At 45.8% G+C, this 15441-nt stretch overlaps 1 protein-coding gene across 1 annotated transcript in view; it reads left to right on the top strand.

The window, feature by feature from the left end:
• DOCK2 (dedicator of cytokinesis 2) overlaps window positions 1-15441 on the top strand; it is a 316367-nt gene that overhangs the window by 229305 nt on the left and 71621 nt on the right. Inside the window, exon 30 of the mRNA XM_026688575.2 lies at window positions 11791-11869. Within this exon, the coding sequence (XP_026544360.2) occupies window positions 11791-11869 (79 nt within the window). The remainder of the gene's footprint in view (window positions 1-11790; window positions 11870-15441) is intronic.

Raw genomic sequence — 15441 nt, 5'->3', positions numbered from 1 at the left:
GCAAATTATTGCAGGGCCAAGATAGCATGATTTCAGTGTGCAATTATTTCAGCACCAATATTTAAATGAATTCCTATTTATATGTAATAGGTATGCCATTTGAAGTTTACTTCTTAGTAAGATAGAACAAAGTAGAATAGACAATACCTCCACTAAAGGAATTGTCCAACTGCACTAAGTGGGTAGTCTTCAATGGAACTACCTATGCATGGAGGCACACTTGCAGTGAGGTATATTGAGGTTCTGTCTTAGGTCCAGTACTCTTAAACATCATCATGAATGATCTAGATGTGGTAAAAGAAAGGGAAGTCATCAGATTTCCAGATGGCGTCAAACTGGGGGAAATAGCTAACACTTTAGAAGATAAACTCAAGATTCAGAAGGATTTAGACAGATTTGAACACTAGGCCTTATTCAACAAAATGCAATCCTTTGTTAAGAAATGTAAGATCCTATACATAGGTGAGAAAAACCAAATGTACAGGTGTAGAATAAATGGTAACTGGCTCAACAGCAGTAACTGTGGGATGGATCTAGGTGAACAATCACTGACATATGGGCCAGCAATGTGCTGCAGCTTGCCAGAAAAGCCAATACAGTCCTAGGCTACATCAACCAAGGAATACTGTCAAGATCACATGGTATACTATTCCCAACTTATATTGCACTGGTGAGACCAGAATACTGCATTCATTTCTGGTCATCATGATACCAAAATAAATTGAGTAGAAAGAAGAATAGGAAAAGTGATGAGAAGTCCAGAGGCTAAGCTGTATGATAAATGAGCGAGGTACCGTATATACTCGAGTATAAGTCGACCGAATATAAGCCGAGGCACCTAATTTTACACAAAAAACCTGGGAAAACTTATTGACTCGAGTATAAGCCGAGGGTGGGAAATGCAGCAGCTACTGGTAAATTTCAAAAATAAAAATAATTAATTTGGGAAATGATCTCACTATTATGAAAGGTTTAATTGATTCACTAACCCAAAAGAAGAAGATGATGATGACAGCGGGAGGCAGGAGTCACTCTCTTCCCCTCCCTCGGAGGCCCCCTGAGTCAGGAGTCGCTACCGCCGGCGCGGCCCCAGTCCTGCGTCGCCTCGGGAAGGAAAGGCAAAAAGGAAGAGCCGCGGCAGCTTTGCAACAGCAGCAGCGGCACCGGAGGCTCAGGCTCAGCGGCTCCTGGTTTTGCCCCACCCTTCCCAAGACAACGTGGAACCGGAGCGCACTGGCGGCAGCAACTCCCGACGGGCTGGGGTTCAGCCAGACACCTGAGCGGAGATGTAGGGAGAAGGCAAAAGCGACGGAAGATCCTTCAGGGAAACTGAGGGGAGACTCACCCTTGGTCCAGATGAGCCCCCTTCCCCACCCCTAAGGAAGCAGAGGCAGCCAGCAAGGGCAGGCAAGCCCCACTTCACAGACTCCGTCCGTCCTCGCTCCCACCCAAAGCCACGAAGTCCCCAATCGCGCAGCCCAGAATCGCCCTCCCCTCAGGGGGCAGCAACGGCGGCCGGTTTTCCCGAGACAAGAAGCTCCGCCGTGCAATGAAAGCGCTCTGGCTCTAGGCTCGCGGGCTCAGAAAACAACGCGAGCCGAGGTCGCCGGCTCCGCTCGGCTTCTCCAACATCCGGCACCGCCCTGTTCTATGTGCCGGGCCCGGCAAGTCCGAGCAGCCAGCGCGTGGAGCAGGATGGCGCCGGACATCGTTGGCTGCCTCTTTCGCAGCACAGGAGGCCTCCCGGCTGGCCAGCTGCTCTCCTCCTTCTCTGCCTGTTTGTTCTGTGTGACCGAGGAGGAGGAGACCGGCCGGCTGGTTGGGGAGGCTTTCTGCGCCGAGGAGGCGGCTGCTGGTGTCGGCTTTGCTCTGCTTCTCCGATGGTCGGCGCGGCCCTGTTCTTTACTTGGGCAGCCAGGCGCCGCAACGGCGCCCACGGCAGCAACAGGCAGTTCCGCCCAGGCTCCGCTCAGGTGTCCGGCTGGGTCTGTTGGGAGTTGCTGCCGCCGGTGCGGCCCCAGTCCGCGTCGCCTCGGGAAGGGAAGGCAAAGCGCTTTGCCTTTCCCTTCCTGAGGAGACGCGGGACTGGGCCGCACCGGCGGCAGCAACTCCCAACAGCCAGCCGGGAAGGGAAAGCAAAAAGCGCTTTGCCTTTCCCTTCCCGGCGACGCAGGACTGGGGCCGCACCGGCGGAAGCAACTCCCAACAGCCCCAGCCGGGAAGGGAAAGGCAAAAGCGCTTAGCCTTTCCCTTCCCGAGGCGACGCTGGGACTGGGGCCGCACCGGCGGCAGCAACTCCCAACAGCCCCAGCCAGGAAGGGAAGGCAAAAGCGCTTTTGCCTTTCCCTTCCCAGGCGACGCAGGACTGGGGCCGCACCGGCGGCAGCAACTCCCAACAGCCCCAGCCAGGAAGGGAAAGGCAAAAAGCGCTTTGCCTTTCCCTTCCCGAGGCGCCAGGACTGGGGCCGCACGGCGGCAGCAACTCCCAACAGCCCCAGCCGGGAAGGGAAAGGCAAAAAGCGCTTTGCCTTTCCGTTCCCGAGCGACGATGGGACTGGGGCCACACCGGCGGCAGCAACTCCCAACAGCCCCAGCCGGGAAGGGAAAGGCAAAAAGCGCTTTGCCTGTCCCTTCCCGAGGCGACGCAGGACTGGGGCCGCACCGGCGGCAGCAACTCCCAACAGCCCCAGCCGGGAAGGGAAGGCAAAAGCGCTTTGCCTTTCCCTTCCCGAGTGACGCGGGACTGGGGCCGCACTGGCGGCAGCAACTCCCAACAGCCCCAGCCAGACTGCTGAGCGGAGCCCGGGCGGAACTGCCTGTTGCCGCCGTGGGCGCCGTTGCGGGCGCCCAGCTGCCCAAGTAAAGAACAGGGCCGCGCCGGACCATCGGAGAAGCGGAGCAAGCCGGACACCAGCAGCCACCTCCTCGGCGCAGAAAGCCTCCCCAACCAGCCGGCCGGTCTCCTCCTCCTCTGTCACACAGAACAAACAGGCAGAGAAGGAGGAGAGCAGCTGGCCAGCCGAGGGAGGCCTCCTGTGCTGCGGAAGAGGCAGCCAACGATGTCCGGCGCCGTCCTGCTCACGCGCTGGCTGCTCGGACTTGCCGGGCCTGGCACATAGAACAGGGCGGTGCCGGATGTTGGAGAAGCCGAGCGGAGCGAAGCGACCTCGGCTCGCATTGTTTTCTGAGCCGCGAGCCTAGAGCCAGGCGCTTTCATTGCACGGCGGAGCTTCTTGTCTCGGGAAAAACCGGCCGTTGTTGCTGCCCCCTGAGGGGAGGGCGATTCTGGGCTGCGTGATTGGGGACTTCATGGCTTTGGGTGGGAGCGAGGACGGATGGAGTCTGTGAAGTGGGGCTTGCCTGCCCTTGCTGGCTGCCTCTGCTTCCTTAGGGGCGGGAAGGGGACTCATCTGGACCAAGGGTGAGTCTCCCCTCAGTTTCCCCTGAAGGATCTTCCGTCGCTTTTGCCTTCTCCCTACATCTTCCCTCTGTTAAAATTCCCCCCACACACACACACACACTTATTTTCGGGCGAATAGATTTCGTGTCTGAGCATTCTCACATGACGGTGGGTCTTTCCCCCCTAAAAACAGTTAAAAAAAAAAATATATCCTCATGCAAGAACTTTTCTGCTTCGATTACCCCCATGCTTAAAAGTTGCAAAGGAAACACGGAAGCAGGGAAGCGCCTGCCCAGCTCCGGAGCTCCACACCATTTTTTTTCAGAGGGGAATCTGACTCGAGTATAAGCCGAGGGGATTTTTCAGCACAAAAAATGGGCTGAAAAACTCGGCTTATACTAGAGTATATACGGTATGTCTCATATAAGAAAGAGAAGGATTACAGGTGACATGATTGCAGCCTTCCAGGAGTTGAAAGCTGTCACAGAGAAGAGAGGATCAACCTGTTCTCCACTGAGCTGAAGGGAGAATCCAGGATAGGATGGGGTAGTCTCTAGTCTCATAGCTCTGCAGACCGAGTTGAAAAACTGAGGACACACCCCCTGGTAATGCTCCCCAGTTCTTCACTCAGTCTTAGCGTGTTCAGACCACCCTTTAAGTGCTCTGAATAGTTAAGATTGTAGAAGAATCTTCACCCCCTGGATTGAGTCCCCCCGCCCCTTCGAGTGGCTTAGAGTAGGTTTGACAGCTAGCCAGCTTGCCAGTTAGCACTTTTTTTTTTGCTTTTTTTGGGGGGGGGGACTGCCTTTTTAAAACATTCTTTGCAGGTAGACTGGTTTTTGGAATTGTGATTGTAAATTTGGTTGGAGGTGCCCCTGGGAGCCCGTGTGGCCCAGGCTGTGGGGGGGGGCGGGAGTCGGTGTCTTATTCAACTCACTTTCTCCTGGTCCATTCTTATTGATCTGTGCTAGCTGCAAAAACCGCAAGGTGCTTCTGCCCCTTTTCAGCATCAGCGGCCATTTCAGACGTTTCAGGAAAATTCTGCAGTTCATCTCCAGGATTGTCCCTTGGGGGTGGTACTGGCCATCTGGATTGAATCCTGACCCCCTGTCCAGTCACCAGAGCACCGTGGCAGCTGTGAGACGCTTGAGACTGCCAAATTGATTGCAGTGCAGCCAGCACTGGGTCACAAGCCTCTGATCTGTCAGGGCTTCTAGCAATTTTAAAGAGTCAGCCATTTTTTTTCCTTTTTGCTTTGACTCTTGCCTTAAATTGTGGAGCTGTGCTGAGCTCACCACTTCTGGGTCGCACTAGCCTCCTGAAGTGGTGGACAGCTGCTGTGACCAAAGCAGACAGCTTTAGATCAAATAAATTTTGTTTTTATTTTTCTTTTGCCCATTTTTTCCTTTTCTCTCTCCCTGTCAGTGACAATTATTTTTGGCAGGCTCAAAATGGCTGCCAGGGGAGCTGGCCAAGAATTATGAGCTCCTCAGCAGAGTAGGGAGAGAGCTGCAAGAAGATCAACTAAATCCAGGTCTGCGGGGCTGGAGGCAGCAGCTAGGATTAGATCTAGGACCCTAGCCCCTAAAAGACCCTCTAGGGCAGAGGATAGGCAGGCCAGGCATAGACAAAAAGCCCTAGATAAGGAGTTTGAGATAGACTCCCTAGATAAGGAGCAGTAATAGACTCCAAGATGGCTGAAAACAGGGCCATCTCTCCTCTGCTTCCACAAGATGGCAGGCAGCAAAATCAATTGGCAGATAGACAATATTTGACTGCCTGATATCCTGGTGGCTCAAGTACTCAGGATTTGCAGGGAAACCTCCAAATCAAGGCAAAAACCACTCATAATAATTCTGAGCCACCACAAGGATTTTTGATTGCTGCACCTGGAAGCCAAGCCTCCAGCAGAACCAGACCTGCGCCTGAAAATAAAAAAGCCACCTTTACCCCTACAGTGGCTGGGTTGCAGCCTGAGGAGACCCACAGGCAAGAGATGCCATCCTTCATGAGAGCCTGGATCTCCCAAACAATTAGACAAGAATTTCAGGCTTAAGTCAACCAGCTGTGCCATCTGCCTGGTTTGGACGCTAACAAAGGTGTTCCTCAGGGGCAGGGACAGGCTTCTGCAGAACAGCCAATCTACTTCAGAAATAGTTCTGCATCCCCTTCGGAAAGAAGCCAGTCTTATGTTTCTGAGAGGGACCTCCTTCCAGAGAGGGCTTTTCTGACGGGGAGTTGGAGGTAGCAGGTCCCCCCTCCTTTAAGGACCTTTTCCAGCTGGCTCTCTTCAAGACTCTGCTGGTTAAGGCTAAGAGCATGGCTCATCTTAAAAAAAGGGACAGGATCACCGGGATCTTCCCCCACAAGAGGAGGATCAGAAAGATTACATATTCACTGAGAAAGCATCTGTGGTGGACTCTGTACCTGTGCCCCCAATGTTTATGAATGTGATTAAAAAGCAGTGGGAATCCCCTGGGGAGGTACACTCATCCCAGTGGGTCTGAGTCTACCTTATTTAATGGGTGGCTGCGGCAACTGCAGAGTAGAACCCCACCTGAAGACCTCAGGGTGTATCAGGACTTATATAAGATAATAGCCACAGCTCAATCAACAGCTAATGCCACCCTCACGTCAGCCATGGCCTCATCTGTAACAGCACGTAGGCTTATCTGGCTAAGAAACTGGCAGATGGATGCCAGAAACAAATGGAAGCTGGCGTTTGCTCCCTTCAAGGGAGAGAGGCTTTTTGGGAAGGCGCTGGATCCCTTTTTTTGATGGAAACCAGGGACAAGTGAAAGATCCTACCCTCCCAGGGGAGGCATTTTGATTACAGGTCTCCACCTTACTACAGAAAGCCCTCCTTTAAACAGGGGGAAGCTGGGGCAAGCTTTCCCCATCAAAGTAGGCCCTTCTTCCAAAGATCCTCATTTCAGGCCAATAGACCGGCCTTTGCGGCCAAAGGGCATCAGAGGCAAGATGTCAGAAGGTCCTTTCAGGGTTCCAACAGACCTTTTAGATGCAACAAGTGACACCCAAGCCTCCCCTCCTACAGGGGGCTGTCTGGGGCTGTTCTGGCAGAGGTGGGAACAGATCATGACAGACGCTTGGATGCTGACAACTTTATGGTCAGGTCTCTGTCGGGAGTTTCTTTCCTCCCCCCAGTGCCTTTGTGTGCTGCCCCATCTCAAGGGACCCCCTCAAAGAGGGATCTCATGGAATCGGTGATCCACCATCTGCTGGACGTTCGGGCCATCCATCCAGTTCCTGGAGACCAGGAGAGACAGAGGTTCTATTCAATTTGGTTTGTGATTCCAAAGGCCATGTGGGGGGGGTGAGCAATCCTCAACTTGAAAGGGCTCAAGAGGCATCTAATCTACCAAAGATTCAAGGTGCATTCCCTCCACTCTATCATACAGGTCCTGCGGGAGGGAGATTTTTTGGGTTTTGGTAGACCTGACAGAAGCCTACCTCCAACCACTGTCAGTTCCTGAGGTTTTGCTATGGCAGCCACCATTTTCAATACAGGCCTCTCCCATTTGGCTTATCATCAGCCCCATGGACTTTTACCAAGCTCCTGGCAGCCATAGCAGCATACCTCAGATCCTTACCCATAAGGATCCTATGCTATTTGGATGACTTCCTGATAGCATCCTCTTCCAGACCTCAGGCGGAGGAGGATATGATGTCGACAATCAGGATCCTTCAAGAGCATGGGTTCTCCATAAACCTGGACAAATGCCACATAGTACCATCAAACCGTTTCTTGCATTTTGGGACTATCATAGACACCTTAACTGGCCAGGTCTTTCTCTCACAGGAGCGTCGAGACAGTATAAGGGACGTCACATCACAGATCCTGTCTGACAGAGAGGCACCTATCATCTTGCTGTCTCAACTTCTCAGCAAGATGATATCGGGCATTGGGATCATTCCAGGGCCCAATTCCATGCCCGAACCCTGCAGTGGTTCCTGCTCCCCTACCAGAAGGCGAGCAGGGGTGACTCACTAAGGAGGGTTCATGTCCCCTGCTGGTTCTTCTTTCTCTCCATTGGTAGCAGTCCTGAGCCATGGATCAGGGTTGCTTGTACAGGGAGCCCCAGAGGATTACCATCACCACTGATGCCAGTCTGTATCATTGGGGAGCCCACCTGGGAGTCCAGGTTAGGGGATCATGGGAGGAGCTCTCCCACAACATAAATTGGTTAGAGTTCAGGGCTGCCTGCTTAACTCTCAAGGATCTAAGGCAGGAGGTGATGGGGAGACAGGTTTTTCTCCTCACAGACAATGTGGCCACCAAGGCCCACCTAAACTGGCAGGGGGGCACTCACTCCCGATCTCTAATGCAGGAGGCGACTTAGTTGTGCAGGTTGTTCAGGTGCAGGCGGAGAGACACCTGTTGTCCCTGCGAGCAGAAAACATCTCCGGAGTTTCCAATGTGCAAGCAGACTGGTTGAGCAGGACTACAGTCGACCAGTCAGAATGGTGACTGCATCCCAGTCTGTTCCAGGAGATGATGGAACGGTTTGGCCGTCCGATTCTGGATCTCTTTGCATCTCTGGAGAACTCACAGCTCCCAAGGTTCTTTGCACAGTTCCCAGAACTGGGAGCAGAAGGGATCAATGCTCTCTGGTGCAGGTAGCCCCAAGGGCTATTGTATGCCTTCCCCCCTTCCCCTGATTCCGGGGACAATCAGAAAGGTACTGACAGAGAGGGTGGAGGTTCTGTTGGTAGCCCCTTACTGGCCCAGGCACCCATGGTTTGCTAACCTGGTGGGTCTGTCGGTCGCCAGACCCTGGAGAATTCCCCTGCACAGGATCTCCCTCAGCCAGGGCCCGATTGAGCACCTAGATCCAGCCTGGTTTCGGTTGACTGTCTGGCGCTTGAGCGGGTGCTCCTGAAACAGGAGTAGTTTTCCAGAAGGGTCATTCAGACCATCCAGGTGGCCAGAAGACCTTCCACAACCAGGATATACGACGCACTATGGAGGATTTTCTGTGGCTGGTGTGCCAGTCATCTATTGGAACCTACTGCTGTGTCTGTGGCAAATGTGTTAGAGTTCCTGCAGGACAGGTTGGACAGAGGTCTCGCCCCCAGTACCTTGAAGAGACAGGTGGCTGCCTTGGTCTCGGTTTTTTTGGTCAAGGACTCAACTACTCTGGCCCAACACCCCAGGGTGAAAGCCTTCTTTAGTGGAGCCACTAATTTGAAGCCACCGATGGTCCACCATTACCCCACCTGGGACTTGCCTAGGGTCATGCAGGCACTGATTTCTCCCCCATTTGAACCCTTGTGTGAAGTCAGTCTTCACCTACTCACATGCAAGGTGTCATTCTTAGTGGCCATTATTTTGGCCAGGCGTATCTCGGAGTTGACGGCCTTATCCATCAGAAAGGACCTGTGCATTTTCCATGCAGACAGGGTAGGCCATACCTTTCTGCCCAGGGTGAACTCCTTATTCCATCACTCATAGGAGTGATTTTGCCTGACTTCTGTCCAGGTCCTACACCTTGGATGTTAGGAGGACCCACCGTATATACATCAAAAGGACCTCCTCTTTTAGGAGGACTGAAGCCCTGTTCGTTTCTTTCAGCCATCAACTTTGGGTCGCAGGGTCTACCATGGGTCGCTGGCTTAGAGCCTGTATAGCAAAGGCCTATGAGTTACTGGCTCTTCCTGTGCCCAGGAGAATCACTGCACACTCAACCAGGAGTACAGTGACCACTGCAGCCTGGGCAATGCAGGCTTCAGTTCTGGACTTTTGTAGAGCTGCTACTTGGTCATCTGTGACCCCATTCGTAAGACATTATAAAATTGACTCCTTTGCCTCAGCAGAGGCATCCTTTGGAAGATGAGTCCTGCAGGGCGTTCATGTAGAAGTGGGAACCTCCGAACAATCTAGTTCCCTCCCATAGGACAGCCATCAGCCAGCTTTGGTATGTCCCATCCTGGATTCTCCCTTCGGCTCAGTGGAGAAGGGGCTTTGGTCCTACCTGAACGCTTCTTCTTGGGGAGCCGAAGGGAGAATCCAGTCCCACCCTGTATTCTGTCTGGTCAGAGTAGGGAGGAAATGTTTTTTTCTCGCAGTATCAAATAGGCTATCTGTTAGAGGACGAGGAGCAGCTGGATTCGCTTCGACGTCGTTCAGAACTGGGGAACGTTACCAGGGGGTGTGCCCTCAGTTTTTCATCTCAGTCTGCACAGCTATGAGACTAGAGACTACCCCATCCTATCCTGGATTCTCCCTTTGGCTCCCCGAGAAGAAGCGTTCAGGTAGGACCAATGCCCCTTCTCCAAAGCACTTGAGGGCAGGACAAGAAGAAATGGGTGGAAAAATATTAAGGAGAGATCCAGCCTAGAACTAAAGAGAAATTTCCTGACACTGAGAACAATTGATCAGTGGAATGGCTTACCTCTGTATGTTTGGGTGATCCACTAGTGGAAGTGTTCATGAAGAGATTGGACAGCCATTTGTTTGGAATGATGTAGGGACTTGATTAGGGGCTTGGACTAGAAGATCTCCCCAAACCCTTCCAATCCTATTATTTTATGTTCTTGTTTCAGAATGAAGCATTTCTATCAAGAAAAATCTATTCAAATTCCATGATTCAATAACAAATCTTACCAAAGTTCATGCATTAGACTTTTTGTGAATCTGAAAACTTTCATATTTAATGTTGGTGGACATGTTGAGAATCTATTCCATCTTGCAGTATTTGTGAGTTGGTTTCCTATTGTTAAAATACAACTGGCAAAAGATGACACCTTTTTCCAGAAAAAAGAAAAGAGATCTCTACTAGTCTAGAATTTAGCAGCAATTCTATTATATTCTAAATGAAGAAGAAAATGCTCACTATAACACTTTCTTCATTGTACTAATTATTTTATTTATCTATACAGACCAGGACATTTAATGTTGTGCATTGGAAACATTCAGTTAGTTTTTGGAAAGGGACTGGTATGTGTAAATTATACTATCTTGATCAAAAGATCGTAACAAAGATTAACAAAGCAAAAAAAATTTTTCCATTTTTTCCTATCTCACAATAAAAAGTGGGCTCAATTTTTCAAAATTAAACAGCAACTTGCTGAATAGTCTGCTATCTTTTGCTTTTATGAGTCAACTGGGGCAGACTTCAATATGAATTCCACCTATCACACTTCACTAAATAGGCAGAACTGTAACCAACTGGACAACCTCACAAAAATCCAATAACTCCTGATAATTCTTCCTGAAGAAAGGTTAGAAAGCCTTAACCAAAGTCTTCTTGCAGTAGCTGTCTTTCAAAGGCAAGCTCTATATACAGAAATAATAGTCACACACTCACCTATTTGTTTTTTCTCATTGCCACTTTATGTAGCGGGTTACCTGGCCTCCTCTTTTGAGGTAGCTAGCCTATTTCCAAATGACCTTTGTTTATTGTGACCCCATTGTTTTTCTCTGACTGTATGATAATTATTACAGTCTAGGAACAAACTAAAGTTACAATTGCATTATTTTAAAGTCAAGAAAAAACAAGAAAAGGAAAAGTTGCCCCTGGTTCTTATTCTCATTTGCTTTTTTGTTTAATTACAGGAGACTTGTTGGGTTCCTATACCAACAGTGGTTTTATTAATTCAAATTATATCCTGTATAGCTAATAATTGGCAAGTAAATATAATTTAATAGCTGTGGGTTTTTATATTGCTAGACACTATGTAGGAGGCTAATTCTAATGAGCCAAGGTTCAGTCTAAATGATTAAAGAAGTTAATATTTCTGTTTGGCTGATCAATTAATAAAAGCCCTTCGTCCTTTAAAAGTAAGCATGGAACTATGTCATGGGAAGCATATTGAATGTGAAAGATTTATTACGCTGTATTCACACAAACAACTGTGGTTCTGGAGCACACCAAAAGTCTTCCGATCTGCAGTGGTGAGAACTAATTTGGATATATTTCAAATCAGAAATTGAAAGAAATATGACTTTGTATATAATGTATCATTTATTATATACTGTTGAGAGCAATTCATATTCTAACTCTTTGTTACATGCTGTGCCCTTTGGCATAACATAACTCTATTAGATTTGAATGGGAGTAGCCCTGTTGCCTCTTATAATGCCTTGAAAACTTGGCTGCTCCCTGGACATTAGGCCAGTCCTGTCATGGTTTCAGAAGCGAAATATGTTGCTTGGCCTCACTTATGCCGTACAGTATTGTTGTATGTTTTTTTCCTCCTTTGTTTTCATTATTTTGTTTTTTTAATCTTTTAAATACAATGTAGGTCTCCCAGAAGCCGTATTTCCAAGTTTGGTGGCTCTCCACTTAATTTGTATGTCAATTCCTGACATTGTATAAATAATTTTAAAAAAAGATAACTGCTTGATTTTTCGTCTTGTTTTTCTTTAGAGTATTTCTGAGAGCCATCAACAAATTTTCTGAGACTATGAATCACAAGTTTCTGGAAAACATGAATTTTGAAGAACAAGTAAGTGGCTTATTTTTTAAAACAAAACAAAGCAAAACCAGAATTTACTTGTTTTGCATCAAGTTATTGAGGAAATTATCTAGCTTGTAGAAACAAATGTTATTTATAGCAAGACCTCAAGAAGATAAAGACTTAGCATACCTATCCTTTTCTCAGATTGAATTCACAGATAATTAAATATTTTAATATAGCATCAGAGCAAGCAAGCAAAGTACCAAAAATGTGAATTATCAGGCAGAATTTGTTACTGCAAGTAATGTGAGGCACACAGTGTAAAATCAAAATTATATCTCAAGAAGGCCTCAGAAAGGACCTTAAGCTTCCTTTTTGTCCTACTTCTCCCAGAATGTGACAAGTAAAAATATGGTTTATAAAATTCATATAGTAAATGTGAATAATATTAATGTAAATGAATGCATATTAAGTAATAGCTCTTTTCAAGCCAGAGCATGAATGATAAAGCATAATTTTCTTTACTCTCTGAGATTTAACAGACTGCATGCGACTGGCATGCCAGATTTTCTTTTTCTTCCCACTGTTCTTACTATTTCAATTTTGAGGCTGCGTGATTCCATAGCGTTTGCCTGGCTTACAGATAAAAGTTAAAATAAAATAAAATATAACAAGAAAACAAGAAGATAGATGATGTAACCAACCTCCCCCCTGCCCCCCCACCCAAGCCATTAAGCTGCTCAACTTTCAGGGGGATAAGACAAAAATAGAAATAATGTCAAAGAAACAATGGTGGATATCATTTATCCCATTGAGTTATCCTCTCTGAATTTGTCCATGGCCAGTTGTCCCACAGCAAGTTGGCCACGGCAAAATGGTCGTGGCAAGTTGGGAAGGGCAAATTGTTCCATTCTGTTCTTTTAGGGGCAGCCCGTAAAGTTATCTTTATTGCAAACCTACATCAGAAATTAATAATCCTGCCAAAGCAATTAACATTTAACACTTTCCTTTGATTTAGAACTTGCTATATGCTGATGTTAGAAAGTCAGAGAATTGGTTGGCATAAATGTTTTGCTGATCTTACAAGAAATGCGTGTTCTGGGAGTTTTGATTCCCTTGAAATTTGCATGCAGCATCCAATGCATATTTATTGACTTTAAAAAGTCAATAAAAATTATGAAAAGTCATTCAAAGCACTTTAACTTTTTTTGCCAAATTGACACAATGAAAATGCAAACATCTGGTGCACCATATTCACTGTATACCAATGGGTGGACATCATACATTCCACAGCACAATTCTATTTTTCCCCTCACAAAATAACAGGACATGGCTTTCTATGGATTTCTATATGTGTGTGCTTGAATTGTGAGGGAGTTCAGTAATGGGGACAGAATAGGGAAATTTATGACTTTGCTCTAGCCCTGAATTTAGATTGATCTTTTCTCTTTAAGAATTGCACAGAAAATGGGATTCTATCAAGTGAGATTTATTCTCCTCATGTGGCGATAGAAAACTTCACACATCAATTTCTCTCTCTCTCCTCCTCCTCCTCCCTTCCTTCATTTGTCCCTTCAGCTCCCCCTTCTGTGTTTGTTTCTCCTTTTTTCCAGATGCAGACTTGAACATCTCAATATGGGGGGGAGGGGGGAAATAACTCAAAAGTTCCACTTTATTGAATAGAGTAGAAACAACATGAACCTTGAGATTCTTCCCATTCCTTCTCTAAACATCCTGTACTAACAATATTTTAGAAAACAAATGCAATCTTTGTACAATATAAAATATATGCTATTATAGATGATTTGGACAATTTATTGTTGTTTTTCTAACATTGCTATTAGATATATACTGCATTGAGTTAAAAGAAAACAAAATACTGTTTATTCAATAATGACTAGCAAAATTTGTAAAATATATAACACAAAAGAAAAATAAATAGATAAAATAACAAAGATAAAATATACCACTCTAATGGTCTTAATTACCCGTGAAAGGGTTAAAAATATTATAACCTAGGAAGTAAAATAGATATCACTTAAAACAAGATAGCTAAAGCATATTAAATATAAAATGATGAATAAAAGAGGAGAGATTATTTCTGTTATTTCACTGCAAGACTGAATTTGGCTTCTGGACCATTAATAAAGGGTGTCAACCCTTTTAGGAGGTAGTTCACAGAGAAATTTCCTTCCTGGAAATTTAGATATTAGGGGTTATAAGAAATCCATTTGTCTCCAAACCTGTTAGCTTTTTAGAAAACCATGAAGATGTGATTTTTCTTTCGACATTGGGTTGCTAGTTGGATCCAGCAGATATGGGATTTTGATGGCCTTATTTTGATAATCTTTTCAATGTGCTATGTTTAAATTTTTACCATGAACTGCCCAGAATCAAAAGGTGAGATAGTGGCTATGGAAGAATTGTAAATTATTAAGCATACCTTTGATCTCATATTTTTATATGCTTACTTTGCACTGCCTGTATATGTTTCATTTTTTGAAAACTCACTGGAGTTAGTTGTTCCAGAAGTTTCAGGAGAAAATGCTGATCCTAATCCTTACTGGAGTGTTTTTATTTCTTTGTATGTAATTTCATGAAGACTAGAAACAGAAAGGCAACATTAGAAAAAAGAAACTTCACTTGTTTTTCAACTCAACAACTGAATGCACCATTCTATTTTCTTATCTCTTTTCCTTTGATGAACACTTCCCTCCATTTTTACAAACAAAGCTTTCTTTTAGATCAGGAGAATTTAGTGCTATACAAACATCATGCTGATAGATGGGGATCTGGGAGAAAGGCTTTTCAAAAAGGATATTGTGCTGTATGCCACTATGATATTGTGTTGTATGCCATTCGAACATGCTTTGCTGCCTCTAACTCCCATCAGAAATTATAGGCATGGTCTTACAAGCAGCAAAAGTGAAGATAAAAATTTTATGATCCTCTTAAGGCTGATTTGATTGTCCATCTAACACTGTACCTGATACAAGAATATGATTGAAAAAGTTGAAGAAAATAGTATTGGCATTGATTGGGCTGTGAAGAAACAATATGAAAAACAACAATAATAATGCTAAAATGTGTGTTTGTGCTTTAAATTAAGAAATAATTTTTAAATGCATTAAAATCGTTCTATCTTTTTAAAACTAAGCATTTGAATCTGTGACATTAATTAATTGTTCATCCTAATGAATTACATTGTATATTAAGTAACCCTTTTTTGATAGACTGGCTTATGTTTTGATCATAATGCAAAGTTATTTAATAAAGGGTTTTTGGACAATTAATTTTGAATTTTAATTTACACTATGATATGATTGAGGTCTCATGTGAATACAAGGGAGACATTGCAGGGAAGGTAAGTCTGCTAATTTTAAAAATGAAAAAAGAACAAATGGCACAGACTGTACTTTTCTTGCTTTTAGTAGCCAACATACAGTATATATAGAAAAAAAGAATATGAGATATTCAGAGGTTGGTGGCTGGAGATTTCTGGTGGTTGAAGTCTACAAGTCTTAAAGTTGCCAAGTTTGGAGACCTCTGCTCTAGTACCACTTCACATTGTCATACATATGGCTGTATTTCTTATAGTATTCTTCTCTGAAGTTTACTAA

Source organism: Notechis scutatus, chromosome 2 (genome assembly GCF_049901735.1).
Source record: "Notechis scutatus isolate UNSWTSFEM ecotype Mainland chromosome 2, rNotScu1.2, whole genome shotgun sequence".
Taxonomy (NCBI): Eukaryota; Metazoa; Chordata; class Lepidosauria; order Squamata; family Elapidae; genus Notechis; species Notechis scutatus.
The sequence above is the reverse complement of the archived record's forward strand: the minus strand, read 5'-3'. Positions and strand labels throughout refer to the sequence as shown.